Source organism: Epinephelus lanceolatus, chromosome 15, assembly GCF_041903045.1.
Source record: "Epinephelus lanceolatus isolate andai-2023 chromosome 15, ASM4190304v1, whole genome shotgun sequence".
In the NCBI taxonomy this organism is placed as follows: Eukaryota; Metazoa; Chordata; class Actinopteri; order Perciformes; family Serranidae; genus Epinephelus; species Epinephelus lanceolatus.
This window is the reverse complement of record NC_135748.1, coordinates 27,552,130-27,569,851: the sequence shown is the minus strand read 5'-3', so window position 1 is coordinate 27,569,851 and position 17,722 is coordinate 27,552,130. Positions and strand designations below refer to the sequence as shown.

Here is a 17,722-nt window from a genome sequence, read left to right as displayed (position 1 = left end):
GGGCTGACAGTTTTGTGTTAGGGCAGCAACAGGAAGTTTTCTTATCCATGCTACCACTGAAGAGGATTAACATTAGTATTTAATGAGGGGGGGGCAGTGTGGGTTTATTGGTACTGTTTAATGGCTCAGTGTTGGATGTTAGTTGCTATTGCTGTGTTAGTTTGTGCTAACTGGGCAGACACTGACTGTTTTATGTCAGGGCAGCAACAGAAAGTTTCCTGATCCTTGCTACCATTGAAGGGGATTAACGGTAGTATCCAATGAGGGGAGGACAGTGGAAAGAGGTAACAGGTGACAATCCCTGCCTCTGCATCATTAGCTTGTTGAGGGGTGCTGTAACTTCAGTCACCTCCCAGGAGCAACATCATGGTATTGCCCTGGTGGCGTCATATGACTCCAGTCTAGGCAGCAGACTCCACCCGTAGCCCATAACTGTTTATTTGATAGTATCAGTAGGTCAAACTTCTTATTGTCGTATAACAGTTAAATTGGTAATTATAAACATCCCTACATGAAACAGATACAATACTGCAGTCAAGAGTGTAAAGTGGGTGGCAGAATATCTACCAGCTTATGACCTGTTTCAGATGGGGCTCCATGTCAGCCAGAGGTTTTCCTAAGTGCTTCTCTGGATCCAGGCCTGGCATCCACGTGAGAAACGCACACAGGAGTAATACGAACACACACACAGCCATACACAAAGACAGAAATACACAATTTGACACAGATACACGTTTGGAGAGAAAGAAAAAGAGAGAAAGAGAGAGAGGTCTGATCAGGAACAGAGAACAGTGATTGAAGATGACAGGCAGGGAGGTTTACGGGCAGTCGCACAAACACACACGTAAACCTGCACCCTGGGTCTATTTGTTTGACTTTGCAAGTAGTGTACACAGATCTCTCCGGGTAAGGGCAACAGTTTTCAATTGCTGGCCGCAGACCCCCCACGCCCCCCTCGCCCGCCGCCCCCATCATCTAGTTCCCTTTGAGAATATAAACTCTGGAAAGAGATCTTGTTTATTTGCCTTTTTCCCTCCCCTTCCCCTGAAATGGTGCATGGAAGTGACTCAGAGGCATGGGAGAGAAAAGAAGGAGGGGAAAGAAGGTTGGAGGAGAGCTGTGTGTGAAGACCCAGTGGTGCCACACTCCTAAAATAAAAGCTCACTCCCCAGACCTAAAAAAAAAACAAGTAAAACCAACCAACCAACAAGTACACTTCAAGACAAAAAGAAAACAGCCCATTGCCATAACCTCCTGCCCTTCTAATAAAATATCCAAATCTAGACGATAGCTTCACCCAAAGACTAGCACTTTGATCAGTCTAATTTAGGGATTATGCACACATTAGCAGGAACAGAAAGTTGTCCTCGGCTTGTTGAACGTTAAAAGGTTTTACTCTTTCGTGACACTAAATCCCGATTTTGTCTTTCAGACACCTGTCGCTGATGGCACCATGCTGAACTCCATCTCACCCTGTAAACAACTTCTTTTCACAAAGGAAGTGCAGCCTACTGTACATTCTTTACTGTTCTGAGTTCTGCCAAGAGTACCAGGTGCTTACTACGAAGAATAGAACAGTAAAAACAAAACAGGACATGAGTGTAAAATGCTAAGTTTTAGGAAATTCCAAACTGTGTAGTTATATATTCCTGCCACTATGTTCAGCGGAAAACCTGATTGCTATCTAAAAGTATGAGGGCAAAGTTACTAGAACCGAACGGTCACTGGCAATAGCTTCCCTAACTCTCCAACAATTTTCCATGTCCTTTTTCTGTGGCTGCCTCTTAATTGATTGACATAATTATTAACAAGTTGCTGATGACCTATGCAGAGTGACGTGCAGTTGTGACAGTAATGCCATCGCAATAAAAAAAAATTGTGTTGAACTGTCCCTAATAATTTCTTGGAAAATCCAATATAGCTCCTCTACTCCGAAGCGTCATGTGATCACGCTCATCGGCACATTCATGTGTTTAATTAAAGGAGCAAAGTTAATCGCAATGTGAGAATCTCTCCTCTCTCATGGCCTGACAACCTCAAAGGTTAACGTGTCATCCGTGGGGCCCCATGGGGCGCAATGGATGAGAGACGAGAGGGAAACATGAAGGAAGGACGTCGCATCCCATCCTGGGTTCATCTTAATCCCAGCTGTGCCTCTCCTCCAGGCCCCGGTGGTCCAGCACTACGGGGGAGAGATGGAGGGAGCGGAGGGAGTGGAGGGAGGGTAGAGAGAGTGTGGAGGGAGAGAATGAGTAGGCCCCTATTCTCTTCCCAGGGGATCTGTGGTCTTAATTAGTGTGAGAATATCTAATCTCAACATCCTCTCATCTTAACCCTGCCACAAAGGTAATAAGGCAGGCGAAGAAAAAAAAGCATTAAAATTCAATCCCATTTAAATATCCTCTTTAATTAGTCATGCCTTTTAACAAATTTTAATAATTGGCTCCAAATTGCTGAGGGGATGCCACGTTTTTTAATATGTTCATTAACTTCCCTGCTCTTAAATAATATATGATACATGATTTGATATTTACAAGGAGGGGAGAGGACGATGGAAATCTAGCAAGACAGGAGTGAGTGATAAAATGATACAAAGATGGCATTAACGTGGAGGCATTTCTCCCAAGACCACTTAGCACTTGTAGGAGTGTTTTCTTAATTGATGTTCCTGACTGACTTAAGGTTACTGAAACCATTTGGAAATGAGGATAGGTGGGATGAGCTTGCACTTGTACTATACCTGCTTTGAGAAGTCTTTTGAGTAGCCGCTGGTGTGAGCCTTCAGCGATCTAACACCACTCATTTACATGATCTTCACATCTCTGTCTCCTCTGAACCTGTTTTACAACTTGACCTAAACCCAATTACCTAACCTCATTATGCCACATTAAACCCAAATAAGCCCACTAGAAGCTGCCATTAGTCTGCCGCCAGAGACAGTAAGACCGCACTTTGGAGAGAGAGGAGCTTCCCTAAGAGAGACTGAGAGGAATGGCTCTCCTTTAAAAGGGCTTTTTACCTCATATTATCCTATAAAACTCCAATTAAATTCAGTGAACTTTAAAACCGGGGAGCTCAGTAATGAGGGAGAGCATTTTTCAAAAACCTTGTTGACATTTAAGGCCTTGAAATTAGCCAAGAATAAGAAGTTTACCAGTAAACTAAGAGCCATTTAGGCCATAAAGTTTGTTTTTATATTACAGATATGAAAAAACTGTAAAAAACTGATGTTAAAAACTTCATGCAGAACATTAAATGACACAGTGCAAGTTAAAGGACTATTTCAACCCCCTAATGACTGTAGATCACGTGCTCAGCCTGTTACATTGAATTTGTAAAGAAAGTTGTTTTTCTTACATGCCTCCAGTGAACGAGGAATCCAAAAACAGCAAACTATATCCATCTGTTTACAAACTCTACCAAAACTTGTGCAGTATCATCTAAGTTTCATTTATCCAGTTGTATGCTCAGTACTTCAGTACTACTTATCTATACTCTCTTCAACACCAGACTCCATTGACAAAAACAGTAATTTTACCTCATTGAACACAGGAGCTGTTGGTCTACCGCTGCCTTGATCAGTTAGTTAGTTTGTGTTACTGTGTGACTTTGGTGTATTACAGGGTTAGTTCTGATCACAAAATTTACCAGCGGTTCAAGTGTTCAGCAAGGAAAAATTACTGTTTTTGTAAATGGAGTCTGGCTTTGATGAGAGCATAGATTAGGTTTCACTTTTAGTTTAGTGCCCCGTTAAAGGGATAGTGCACCCAAAAATGAAAATTCACCCATTATCTACTCACCCACAAAATATCTCCATATTGCTAAAAACAGAGTTCAAATGACCTTTTTCCATACAACTTTTTATGTCGGGTCTTCAGGACACTTGGATCACTACAGACAAGCAGTATGGAGATATTTTGTGGTTTCAATTGTGTGTTTTTGGATGTTTGAATCTGGGGCGCCGTAAGCCTCCATTAGGTGGAGTTGTGTTGCTACCTCCTCTCCCCTTGGATCTCCGCAAGTGTTGTGAGGACTCTAAAACTTCACCTGAGCCTCCCTCGGCATATGGGTGAGTAGATAATGGGTGAAATTTCATTTTTGGGTGCACTATCCCTTTAAAACTTTCCCACCAGAGTATTACTTTTAGGTTGCCAGCCACTGCCAGCATTTTTGATCATATTCACTAATCTTTCAAGACCCACAGAATAATTTGTTCTATGAATACGTAAACAGTGTATGCATGAAACTAAAGACGAGACCTTCTGTTTTTAAATTAAAAAAAAACATTTGATTCTGTCTCAATCCATTCCTTTTTTATCAACACTTTAATTTGTGCATTTTCATTGAAAAAAAAACATTTTAAACAAAAAAACTGAGAAAATTGCATTTTTGTCAAAGAATGTCATTTTCAAGTCCAAAATTAATTTCACATTTATATATTTTGTTTTTTCTCATTTCCTTACGTCAGTTTGAATTGTATAAATAAAAATAATAATAATAATAATATTTTCTTTGAGGCAAAGCAGAATATGTTCTCAGGTTGAGTGATAATTCAGTGTTCTGTTGTCTTTCTGTGTTCAATGTTCTGTGGTCGTCTTGTCCGTGTGACTCATGGACATCCTGTTTCGTCCCACCAAACTTGTTTTCTTCTTCATACAAATCACATTCAGAATGTTGATCAAAACGGTAATTATCAGAGTCTGAGTCCAACAACACCTCCAGGGCTTGCACAACCGTGAACTTTTCCGTTGGCGCCAGCATTTTCGTGCTGTTCACAAGCTGATACATTTCTGTAAACATCTTCCGGTTTCCAGAGGATCTTCTTCTTCATTGGTTTTTGGACATGGCAGTGCTGTTCTATTTCACAAGATGTGTAAGAGCGCCCCCTATCTTATAACAGTGAAAACACAGATTGCAAGAATATCTCGTAATGGCGGGGAAAGTGATAAAAAAGGGCAGCCTGTTTGGGAAGTACTGAGCATACCACTGGATAATTGAGCCTTGGATTATACTTCACAAGCTGTGTAAGAGTTTCTAAATGGATGTTTTGATATAGTTTTGCTGTTGTTAAATGTGGACCCCTATGACTTCAATTCATCAAGAATTTTCTCAGTTTTTGGAAGAGGCAAAGGCATGCATGAAAAACAAAGTTTTCTTCAGGAAGTCAACGTAACACAGGGTGAGTAAGAGATATACTTATGATCAATAAGGGGGTGATGTATTCCTTTAACCCCACAGCACAAAGCATAAAATAACAAGCAGAATATGGAAAACCTTTCTTTGTGCTTAGAAACTTACTTTTTGAAGTTAATTCTTGGACCAAACAGCAAAGCTTTCAGATAAAAAAAGCATATTCTCTTTCTGAACTCAAGAGAAAATGTTGCTCTCACGTCCACCCTTATAGAAGTCAATGGCAATTATTTCCAAAGCACACTTTTGCACTAATTCTTTTTAACGATCATGATTGGCCTCTTCCTACTTTGAACACATTGATTCATGTAAACCTACAGCAGTGAGTTGCCTATTTAATTGAAACTGCTTGTGATTTTGCTTACTGAGCCTAATGCTAAATTAAAAGACGGGAGATTCTAGATACTGTCTGAGCTGAGCTGAGCGCAGTATCGCAGACATCCGCGGGTTGTCTTAAGATCTGGCGTGCCAGCTGACAGCTCGGCTTTAATCCCTGCCTTCAGAGAGAAAAGGCAGAGAAAATTGGATTCATGATGTGTAACATTTTAGCCTTTAAATGGATGAAATAAGCATCTCCTCCTTAGTAGGTGAGCTGCATCAGCCTTTAAACAACGCTCTCAAAGATCCCCGCCAAAACAATAGCTGTTCACTATCACCTAATCTTCGTAAGAGAGAGAGAGAAACACAAAACGGAAAGGAAGAAAGAAGGGGAGGGAGGCGGCACCGTACAAAGGATGATAAGATTAAGGTTATATGTGAAATTTGTCAGGCTCTTATCTGAAATTCAGCGTCTGTGAGCAGAATAATAGGCAGCATGAATTGTGTAGCAATCACATCAAGATGAAATCTTTTCAGTCCAACAAATCAAAAGGGAGAAACTGGGAGTACTTTACAAGCATACAGAACTCAACCCAGACTAAATTAACCTCTGCAAATTAATAAATCCAATACAATAAATAGATCCAATGTGTGTGAGGGGGTTAAAAAAACACTACCAACTACTTCCTGTAATACTTGAACTGTTTAAAGCTGCTTCAGCTGAACCTTGACTCCAGCTATACCAGAGGTCAGCAACTTTTACTTTTAAAGGAGCCATTTTGGGCCCCACAATATTTTATGGAGCTACATACATATTTGAACCTAATGAATGCAACACAGCATATTAAGTCTAAATTAGCCTATCAACATTACTTGAGGTCTAAATGAGCATTCGTTAATATGTCTTACTACAAGATGGCTACTCTGCAGTGCATTTTACGATCTTTTTGTAACTTTAACATTGCAGCATTAGCAGTGAATACAAACAAAATCTGGCCACGTACTACTAGATTCTCCATTTTCCTCCAACACTTTACTTTTCTGGATTTGGGATCAATAGCTAGCCTAGCTAGGCTGACTAAAGACTTGTCATATCTACTGAGGTTCAGCGAATTTTAAAGGAAAAGGCAATAAAAAGGCCATAAAGCTATGACACACATTTTATTTGATGAAATACTAAAGGTTTTTTTTGTATACAGTATATAGGCTACACATTTTTACAACTGGAGAATGTTAAGATTTAATTTAGGCCTATAAAGATGGTAAATGAAAAATTAAAATGTAAAAAAACAAATAATAATTCATCAATTTACATAAACTGTTTCTCAAAGCCACAGTGCCCCACTGGAGAGGGGCTAAAGGGCAACCATGAGCCACAACATCAGTCTGGTTGAGCTGGCAAGATAAGGTCATGGTCACTGGCCAACAGGACTAGCAAGTATAACAGTTGTCCAGGTATTAACTTTATGAGTGATAATTTTATGTTTGTTATCTTAATATGAGTAAGCAAACTTTGAGTTATCTGGATGTTATTAATTTTCATTAAAAGAAGAGGGGTAAGAATAGGTCCAGAGCCACATGCGGCTCTTTGGCCCCTCTCCAGTGGCTCACTGTGGCCTTGACAAAAAAATTGACGAAAACTAATAAAAGGTTTTTAACATTTTAATTTTCATTTACCATGGTCGTAGGTCAAAAGTGAATCTTATATTTTCCACTGAAAAGAAGTGTAAGTAAGTAAGTTATATTTCTACAGCCTGGTGCCCTTTCCTCTAAATTTTGTTAAACCTCAATAGCAGTGACTAGTCTAGAGCCTACGTAGCGAGGCTAGCTGTGGATTCCAAGTCTAAAAGTGATGATGTCTCACAGGAAAACAGAGAATGTGAAAGTGCGTGGACGGTTGGTTTGCTTTCACCGCTAACGCTGCAAAGTTATAGTACGAAAACTATCATAAATTGCACACTGCAGAGTAGCCACCCTTTGGTAAAACATATTAATGAATGCTCATTTAGACCTTAAAATAATGTTGATAGGCAAATTTAGACGTAATAGGTAGTTGTCTTCAATAAAAGGGGGCCTAAAATGGTGGCCATTACAGTAAAGGTTCCCGCCCCCTGGATAAGAGCAAGGGGAGGTTTTAGGCCCTGATCATATAATTGCATGTCATTCTCTCCCCATCACTGTATCAGTTCCTTTCCTGTCATCACCCTACCTCTAATAAGGGCAAAAAAATGACCCAAATAATGAAAAAAGAAAAGGCAAACAAAAGGTTTTATTTACTGTTTTGATTAGTCATACATCGTTTAAGTATTTTTTGCCAAAATGCCGAACAGTCTCAGGTATAATATTTCTCAGTAGCCAATCCTCAAAACTTTGATTATCTTGAATGACAGCAAGCAGAATATATTTGGGCTGTTAAGGAGACAAAACAAGTGATCTGACGACATCAACTTGACAGTCTGATTCAAACAAAATTGGATTTGTCACTATTCTTGCCAATTTTATGAAACAAACATGAGTTGCAGCGGTCTCAAGAATTTTATTCAGATTTTGAACTGAGTCAACAAAGCTATTTAACCTAACTGTAAGCAAGTAGCTAAACATGTGACTCCAGCTAAACAAATACCCTAAAGTCAGAAACCATGGGTCTATCATTCATTGTAACTGCCTCAAAATCTCCTGTAATGGTTAAGTAGTGCCTCAGATGAGAACAAATGAGATGAACTGATTGACTCAAATGAGGAAAGTTAATTTGGCCTGGGTTAGAGGACAGCACAGGAAAAAATCCCAGGAACAAATTGCATCTTGTCTTTTTGTAGGAGCTGCTAATATGTGTCTGATCATGCTCCAATCTTGTACAAATATCTTCTGCGTGGTATTATTTCTTTAAACCAATTTGTCATATCTGTATGCCTACGATCTACAGCTCAAACACTGCTTTATATACGGTAGGTAATTAAAAAAACAAGTTGCATTTTCATTCTCCAGATAACAGAACGTACATTATTTAAATTGCCTACTCAATGCCTTCCATTGACGACTCTTCGGTAAATTTTCTTTGATGTCTTTAAACATTTATTGTCCTTTAAATATATATATATTAAATTATATTCAACGTGCTTAAGTGGGTGAGGTGATCAGTAAAAGCAAATTTGTGACATAAATCCCGTTCTTCATGGCACAAAGGCTCTGCTCGTGTGAAGGGTAAAAGATCATGCAGTGATAAAAGGTTTTCCGGCGGATAGACCTTGATTTCACACATGCCAATTATCTCTGGAGCTGAGGACCAATTAACTGCTGAACCTGTGCCCTCATATACACCTGCACTAATCAATCAATTAACTAATTACATGAATATTTAATACTAGCTTTTGGAATTGCCAATTAGCACAGTTAGCTCAAGAGATACTGCATTATAAAGAGCGGTTCCCCAACAAAAAAATATGCATTTCCCTTGCTTTTTTTTTGCTAATTAGAAGCATTTTTTTGACATTCATAGGCTTAGACTCAGATAGTTGAACTTACTTCACTACATGCAATTTGGCATCTTCAAAGACTCAAATCCTCTTTCTCTCTTTTGTGGTTTTAGGCTGCCATCAGCACGCAAATGAACACTTCTAGAGAATTCACTTAGAGGATCATCCTGCATTTGGACAGCTGTCTTTTCACTGCAGGGATTTGTCATCAAGGAATATATCCTGCCTTAAGAAAGAAAGTATTTTTTTCTCTTCTTTATCCATTCACAGCTAATTTCCACCTGTCTTTCTGAGTGCCTAATGAAGGAATATTAATCTTGAATGACTCCTCGCTATTCAGAGCCCACCAAAACCCATTTCATACGACCACAGAATATCATAAGCCGGTTTGGCTGTCAGTTCAGACACAGACTTAACCTTTGCCCTGTAAGAGTTGTTTGCTTTTTTCATCCTCCTCATGCGGTCTGCACAAATAAATCCCTCAAAATATCTTTCTCTCACTCACACACACACACATACACACACAAAAACACCAAAGGCCACCAGGTACGCCCTTCTGTCACCCAATCTCCCCTAAACAGCACACCTCACTGCTCAGACCTGCTCCCACCAAAGCTGCAATTATGTGAGTGCTGCCTAAAATGCCGTGGGCGCTTGCACCCCTATTCAATTCCCTCCTTTCTAATTACCACTGCCTCGGGACAGGTGAGGAGTCAGGGCTGATAAGAGCTTTCCTTTTTACCTGTAGCCAAAACACACATGCACACATACTCGCACAAACACCTACAGTCGGAGGCCAAGATACACACTTCGAAGGCACCCGGGGGTGATTTTCCTTTCTAATTATAATCTTCCAAAAAATGTTGAGAATTTGCTTTTAGAACGAAGATGTGTTTAGAGTAGAGAGCTTGGCGGAGGTGAGTTGGGTTATGAGGTGACTGAGGTCTTTAAGGTGTGGTTATTGTCTCCATGTGTGTTATTCCAGAAGGGTAATTTAGCTTTATGACTATCAATTAATATGAAATGCAGACATGGAAATTATTTGGTGTAAGTGTAATGCAAACAAAAATATTTTTTGACTGGCAAACAGCAATTATAACGCCGCAGAATCTCAAAAACATGGATTCTGACATCATCTCTTCTCTGACGGGCATCTGACAAGTCATATTATTTATTACCAAAAAGTCCTTTATCACGAGACCATTAAAAATGAGAAATGGGTCCAGCAAATAAAGTACCAAAGATAAATGGCTTGACAAGTGCATTCCATGAGAGGTTATTTGAGCACCGTTGAAAGACGCGTAGAATATCTTAAACGCGCTGCTCAGCTCTCCAGGTCATCAGTCAGCCATGGACCCCTTTTCGTCTGATTGCTACCAAAGGTGACAACAAGCACTTAACAGCACGTAAACAGTGTCTACATGATGATCTATCGCCGTGAGTAGTTTGAGAGCAAAAAGAACCATTTGTAGCCGTAATTATCATTTATCACTGGCACAGTCAAAAAGGGATCCAGCTGCACTGTCAAGTAGATACAGGTAGGGATCTTAACGTCATGTACCTGAGAAAAGAAAAAGAAAACTTTTTTTTTCTTACTCTCTCCTGTTATTCAGTAATCTGATCTTTCTGTCCTCAGGCTCCAAAACAGGCAGGTAGAGAGCAGGTGATACCACATTAACCTCTTCCCCGGTGCTGAAGCGGTTGAAAAAAAACGTAAATGAGAGATTTTAATCTTCGCTTCACGGACCATGTATTCCGAGCTATGCATAAGCAGAGAATTCAGTGTTTCTCCCACACAATGGGGACATGCGTCGCTTATTGACAGCATGCATTAATGTGAGGGGCAATCACCTGTGATTATTTCTCAACTGCCAACCCTCCCCCCCACCCTCCCTACACCCACCCAATACCACTGCACACTTCCCTCACACCTCCTCTCTCTGTGCTTCTTATCTTTTCATATTGTTCTCTGCTTCAATACCTTCGCCGCTGGCACAAGTCTCAACACCGCTGCTAAGCCACAGATTAATGATTAGGGCATTACTCTGCTTGTCTCTCTTTTTTTCTTTCTGGTTACACCTACCTTTCTCCTCCTCCTCCTCCTCCTCCTATCCCTCACTTATCCAAATTCTGTCCCTTCTACCCCCGTGCCAAACACCACTTAACCAACATGGCACCATCAGAGAAAGTAATAAGAGAGTAAAAATACAGCTGCCTGAGACACAAAAGGTTGAGACGCAAACCCACCGAAGGCGGCGACTTTGATGAGGATAGCATGGAGGTCAGATGATATCATCTCGGGGAGCAGGGACTCTTGGTCTCGGCGCCACAGGTAGGCCAGAGGCTGCAAACCTAGCCGCAAACATCTGGGAAACAGGTGAAAGGGAAGAAGCAGAGAAGTAGGTTGTAGACAGAGAAGGATATGCAAAGCAGTTAATATTGAGTATTTGCCAGCTTCAGAACGACTTCAAAGCCGACTGGGGCTGGGCACCTTCTCCATTTGCGGGAAGGCTGCCACCCAGATAGGCCCACAGGACATGCTCCCACCTGCCGCCACTGCCAGTGTCTTTATTCAAAGACAAAACAAAAACTCCACCTTAAGCTGCGGCTTGTCTGTCGCATAAACTCATGTGAAGCACTCACGTCCACAGCAGGTAACTGGACCCGAAAAGTCTGCACACAAATGTCTCCTGCTCAAGAAATGCGTGAGATGTTTACGCGTTTCATCTAATGTGTACAAGGGGAAACAATAGTTGACTGAAAGCAGGGTTTGTTAATAAGAAGAGAGCTTTTGTGTTGCAGTGCGTCCAGTTTGTGCAAGTTTAGAACAAGAAAGAACAAAGAGAGACAACAGAGGGCAAAGAAAAACAAAGAGAGGAAGAATAAAACAAGAAAAAGAAAGACACATGTCTGTCTGTGTCACGAGGAAACCACCTCAGCTTTCTGCGAATAACACCCATAATGGGAAAAGTGCGTTTTTTACATTACCAAAAATCGCATGACAATTATCAGTTTCATTCCTGCGCCATAAAATTAGAGCCGCACCATAAAAATCAAAGCTAGTCTAAATAAAACGGCACAAACAAAACTGGTGTGTACATGTGTGTGCACATGTGTTTAAACAAAACTCCGTCCAAGTTTGGAACACACACTGACTACAGAGGATGTGCTCTTTTCCTTCAGTGGACCACAGAGTGTGCGTCATTCAAGTTCAGAGGCCTAAACGCAGTGGGCGTGTGTGCACTTTAGTTAGATAGTGTGCTCTGGATCATGAGTGTGTGTGTGTTTGACTTACACATTTTCCACACGGACCCTCTGGTAATCGGAGAGAATGGCCCCCACAGACACCGCCTCGACACCCTCCTTTTCCTGTGGGGAGGAAAAGATGGAGGAAACTTAACCACAAAGATTTCTTGCCTTTTCCGTTGAACAGTATGAGCAACATGCATTGTAACAGCAATATGATGTCACCATCCCACAGGGGTTAAATACTCCTTTTCCAACGGACAATGGTATCCCAAAGTGTTATCTGAACAAAACCACACAAACACATGTAAACATATACACACACAGACTGAACCAGACAAAGACAGCAACAGCTCTTTCCTTTCATCGGACCACAGTTCTATCGGGATGTTTACACTCTGGTTGTATCAAGGCCTTCATGGTCCAGCCCATATCCCCTGAAGGGTTGCGGACATAGCTCTGCCAGCAAACGTGTGTGTTTATGCATACATGTGGGTGTGTGACTGGAGGCAGCGGCACTACTAAAGGCAGTTCCTGGACCTTATCAGCAGTCTAGTGCGAGTGGGAGATGAGTGTGTCTGGCCGCAGCCTCCATCCTCTAACGCAAGCCCAGCTGGAAGACGGAACCGTGGTGACAGCTTGAAGTATCAGTGGAGCATTGTGTCTGTGAGTGGCATGTATCTTTAATATTGCTGAGGGCTAATCTAATTGCTTTTCATATCATATTCATATTTCAGAAACAGTGAGACAACGACGCACTCGAGAGACACTGACACAGCCTTGAGATGCGTTCAATCTTCTCTCGCGAAAAACAGGCTTGATCTGGAGTGACACGCACAAACAAACACACAGAGGTGCAAGCAAGCAGTGTATAGACATGCATGCACACAACCCCCTTCCCTACCTTCACGCCCCTCCCCTACAGACACACACCTGCAGATTCATTAGAACATTACATGGGCTGTAATTAGAATGAGAGGCAAGGGTAGAGGCAGTGGAGGGATGCACAAGTCTCCAGTAAATTACCTTGTAGCCATTATCAATTTCCCTGGCTACTGGTCCTTAAGATAACCCCCCCACCCCTCCTTCTCCCTGTGGTCCCTTCCTGCAATTTTTCTCTGCCTGATAAACATGCTGATTAAAGCGAACAGCGTGTAAACCTTTGATACTTTCCTAAATGAAATCCATGCCCTGCCTGGGGCCTGACGCTGCGCTGCAACGCACTGTGCCTCACACACACACACAGCTCCACGAAGGCGTGCCAGCTAATCAGATAAAGGATGTTCTCTGTGTGTGTGTGGCTATGTGCATGTGTGTGTGGTGTTTACGGTGCGGCGGAGGATGTGAGGTATAAAGCCGAAGTTAAACACATACAGACAAATACACAGCCAGGATTTAACTCTTTGACCTATCGTTAAACACCAAGAGATCTTAAGAACTTGGGATTCACTACTCAAGTTTTAATATCTCCCCAACGTGTCCAACACTGGAATATACATTACAGTCAATTCCACTGCCCAGTGACAGTAATTAAGTCAGACTGATAACATTTCAGGCCCAGCACAGAGCGAAGGGGGCTGCAGGCAGTGTCATGTAATTCTAGGTAAGCCTCAGGGCCAGCACTCTATTCTAATACAATGATAACCTTTTCCCTAAATACAACTGTCACTTCCTAAAGAGGCATATTAGGAGGTAAAGAGCGGGATAAGGAGAGACAGAGAGAAAGAGGAAAAGCGATAGGAATGAGAGTGTTGAAGGAGAGTGCTACATCAACACCAATTTGGTCCCTCGGCTTTAAACTTGGCAGGACCAGACTTGGCCTGACAGAATAACAGCATCAGAGCAACAGCAAACAACATCCTCGTCTTGTGTTTCTGTCTCTCCGTCTCCTCTTCTCTCTGGAGGCAGACTGTTGTAGGTTCTTAGTAGGGGTGTGCCATATAATATTGTTCAAGAAAATACTGGTATAACTCTTACTATGATAAAAAAAAAATGTATTTTGATAATAGCAATATGTCAGCTTGTTGACATAATGATGCCTTTACACACAGCTAGCGACTCCACAGTTACCTCCAAAGTGCAAGAAGACTAACGAGGAAGGGGACAATACAACAAACTCATTTCACCACCTCAAGCAGAAGGACCCACTTAGTATGAAGAGAGCGAAAAATCCCACAAGGAGAGCTCGACAGTCAGCCCAATCACCAGAGGACAACATTGGCAATGTATGTTTCTGCAGACCACAAATACATTATATTTGCATGTTTTATATGCATCATGTCAGTGTTTCCAAAGTTATATGAGCTGACTTTGTCACGTTGGGGATGTTGATGGTGGATGGTGGATGGTGGATGGTGGATGGCGCGACCCCTAGGCAAGACGCCTGCCAAGCAGACCACAGCAGACAACTGTTCAAGACCAACAAACAACAAAACCATTTGTTTTGAGCAGGTCATGGCTGCATCTTCCAGCAGCTTTTTAGTCACCAAATCTGGGTGTAAATCACCAGTTTCATCACGATATGATATCATACCGATTCTCTGGACAACAATACAACATTTGCTGATATTAAAAAGTCTGCCACAATACAATTTTGAGTTGATGCAATTCAGGGGCCTTCGATCGGTATGAGACAATATTTAATGCCCTTTTAACACAATCAGTTACAGAAGAAGCTGTCCCCCTTTCTTTTTTTGCTTTTGGCATAAAAGATAAAGACAACACATTAGTGTAACCACTGAGGTGCAGTTAAGTTTACTTTAAACTGACCTTACTGCATCTCCTGACAGAACAGCACGGTTGAGTTTCAGCCTGCATGCACGTTTTTTCAGCCTAACACTGTTTAAACAGAGCAGCTAATGTTGCTGCAAGATGCTGGCGGAGTGAGATGCCCGTCCAGGCAGGTAGCGTTATGTCATTGTTTACATATGGCATGTGTGTTGACCTGTATTTTCTCCAAAATCAAAACTATTTCCACACTGTTGATTAATTCCAGTGTAAATAATGTTATTTTCGTCGTATCCGTCGCTGTATGACGGTGACACAGACTTTCAAAATAAAGGTGTAACCTAAAGATAATGACATGTACCGATGTTTTCACTTTGCAGCTATGACACTGGATTGTTGATCATTAAATCTATATGTCAATCCAGATCCATGGATTGTTAAACCCCTATCACCAAACATGGGAATTTAGAAGTGAGACATCACAGTGTTTCAAGCAGGGATTGTGCCACGAAAAGCAGTTGTTTTTTACCAAGACGCTGCTGCATTTCCGGCATGGACTGTGCCCACAAAACCAAGTATTTTAAGCCGAAGTACGATCTTTTCCTACCTATAACCAAGTGGTTTTTGTGCCGAAACATCACTGTTGACCACAGCATTGTTGAAACATAAAGCTTCAGCTTATCCGCTACATAATAACATGCAAATATCATGTATCCGTGGTTTGCAGAAATGTACAATGCCAACATCTTTCTGGCAACTGGTTTGCAGCAACTATAGTGAGTTCAAACTAAGCAGACAAACCCCCTTGGCTCAGCATGGCATTGCCTAAACTTTGGCAAGTTGTACTTTGTATGACAGAACATGATTGTTGGTTACAAACTAAACAACTGAAAGATAATTCATGTACAGTAGTGATTATTTAAAGGCAGTCTGGTTCATTTAAACTGACATAACAAAAACTGTAACACTTATTTTGTTGCAAGTGTATGTTCTTAAAAATAAAATACTTTTCAATATGTGTAATATTGCAAAAATACCCTGAAATGCTGTGACATTATTTTAGGTCCATATTGTTCACCCCTGGCTCAGGCCTCTGAGGTTCAACTCAGCCTCAACCAATTAAATGGCTTCTCTTTACACTGGCTCTCATTACATTACATCATGCAGCCTTATAATACCCCGGCATACTCGCCACTAACACAAGACCAATTTCTCACACATCCCCTTGTTTTCAATGGAGTCTCCAGCTCGTAGACCTTTTGGCAAACCACTTTGGAAAATGATTATTTTTGGATGCGGTTATGTTTTTGTCGCTATTACAGCTATCACCAGGAGACAGGCAGGAATGAGGGGGCAGCTAATGCTGTTCTGGACGCCATTCTGTAAATTCTAGACATACTTTCTCATCCTCTGTGGGAAAGGTGGGATGAATTATTGTGAAGAAGTGGTATATGTATGTATAAATCTGAATTGATGGATATTATGGGAATTATTTCATGTGTATTCATGATGCCATAAAAAACACAAACTTTGATTTTATGGTAGCTGAAAAATTTATCAAAATGGTTTATAGTGGGAATACCTGACAAAGCGACAAGGTAGCTCATGAAGCACAGTATAATAATAAATAATAATAAAATCTTTATGAGAGCTATCTGGCTAAACGATGTTTTGACTACATTAGAGGTGGGATCCGGGTAAGAAGCTAACAGAACGATAAATCAAGGCAGAGGTCATCAGGGCTCTTGTGACCCGCGAGCCACTTTTCTTTCTTCATGACTGTTGGCACAAGATCCGAAGAAACAGCTCCACGCCTGCCCCGATTCCATGTCACTTTTCTTTTTTCAACATTTAATGACCCCAGCTCATTAAAGGAAGCTTCACCTGATCCAGGACCCGAGGCCCCGCATTAACTCACGCCCAGAGCGGGACTAATTCTGGCTTGGCGTTGTGCAACAGTGCAACCCCGTAGCAGCCCCGTCAGAGGCAGACTAAACAAAGGCCTGGCCTGGCTTCCCCTGTCCTCTCCAGCAGGCAGCAAAGCTATTAATGAGGATCTATGGCCCAGAGCAATGGAAGCCCTCAGTCCCCCCAGCCATGTCCATCAGGGTACTTAGCCCCATGCAGTCATTAACTTCTGTTACTAATTGTCAAATTCATTAAACTAATCCTTCCCCCACATCCGGATGTCTCCCGTGGAAATGGATGGAGAGGACTGAGTTATTAAGATGTCAGCTGTGGGGAAGATTAAGGCCAGCAGACATGCTCCACAAAGAAACGATACGGCCATTAAACTCTATATCAAGGTAGTGTGCGTGATATACTTTGTAATTATATATACATTCATCTTGGTAAGGGAGTAAAAGAGTGGTTCAAATGTATTCACAGTCACAGACATGCCTTCAGTCAAGATATGTATCTGCCCCAAAGATACATACGCGGCAATCATAAAGCAAAGAATTTCGGCTTGAGAATGCGGCTATTTCATCAGCTCCCAGCTTAAAGGTACTTACGCATGCCACACATTCAGTCTGGGTAATATTCAACAGTCAAAACCATTAACAGCAACCAAGGCAATTAGAAAGCCATAAAATATTAAAAATTCAATATTCATATTCATATGGAATACATCAGAACCCTCATTAGCTCTCTCTCAATGGCTGTCACAATGAGGTCTTAATTATACACCCTAACAATACAAAGCTCCATTTTGCAAAATGGTGGGTTTCCAAAATGCCTGCTTCAGCCTGTTCTGACAACGAGGAAGC

The 17,722-nt window shown here is 41.4% G+C and overlaps 1 protein-coding gene across 2 annotated transcripts in view; it reads right to left on the bottom strand.

The window, feature by feature from the left end:
• The window catches only part of dph6 (diphthamine biosynthesis 6), a 76,740-nt gene that overhangs the window by 47,175 nt on the left and 11,843 nt on the right, over nt 1-17,722 (bottom strand). For both annotated transcript variants that reach the window (XM_033641931.2, XM_033641932.2), the window contains exons 4-6: nt 12,277-12,350; nt 11,229-11,347; nt 579-640 (exon numbers count right to left, since the gene is read on the bottom strand). In XM_033641931.2, coding sequence (XP_033497822.2) covers nt 579-640; nt 11,229-11,347; nt 12,277-12,350 — 255 coding nt within the window. The remainder of the gene's footprint in view (nt 1-578; nt 641-11,228; nt 11,348-12,276; nt 12,351-17,722) is intronic.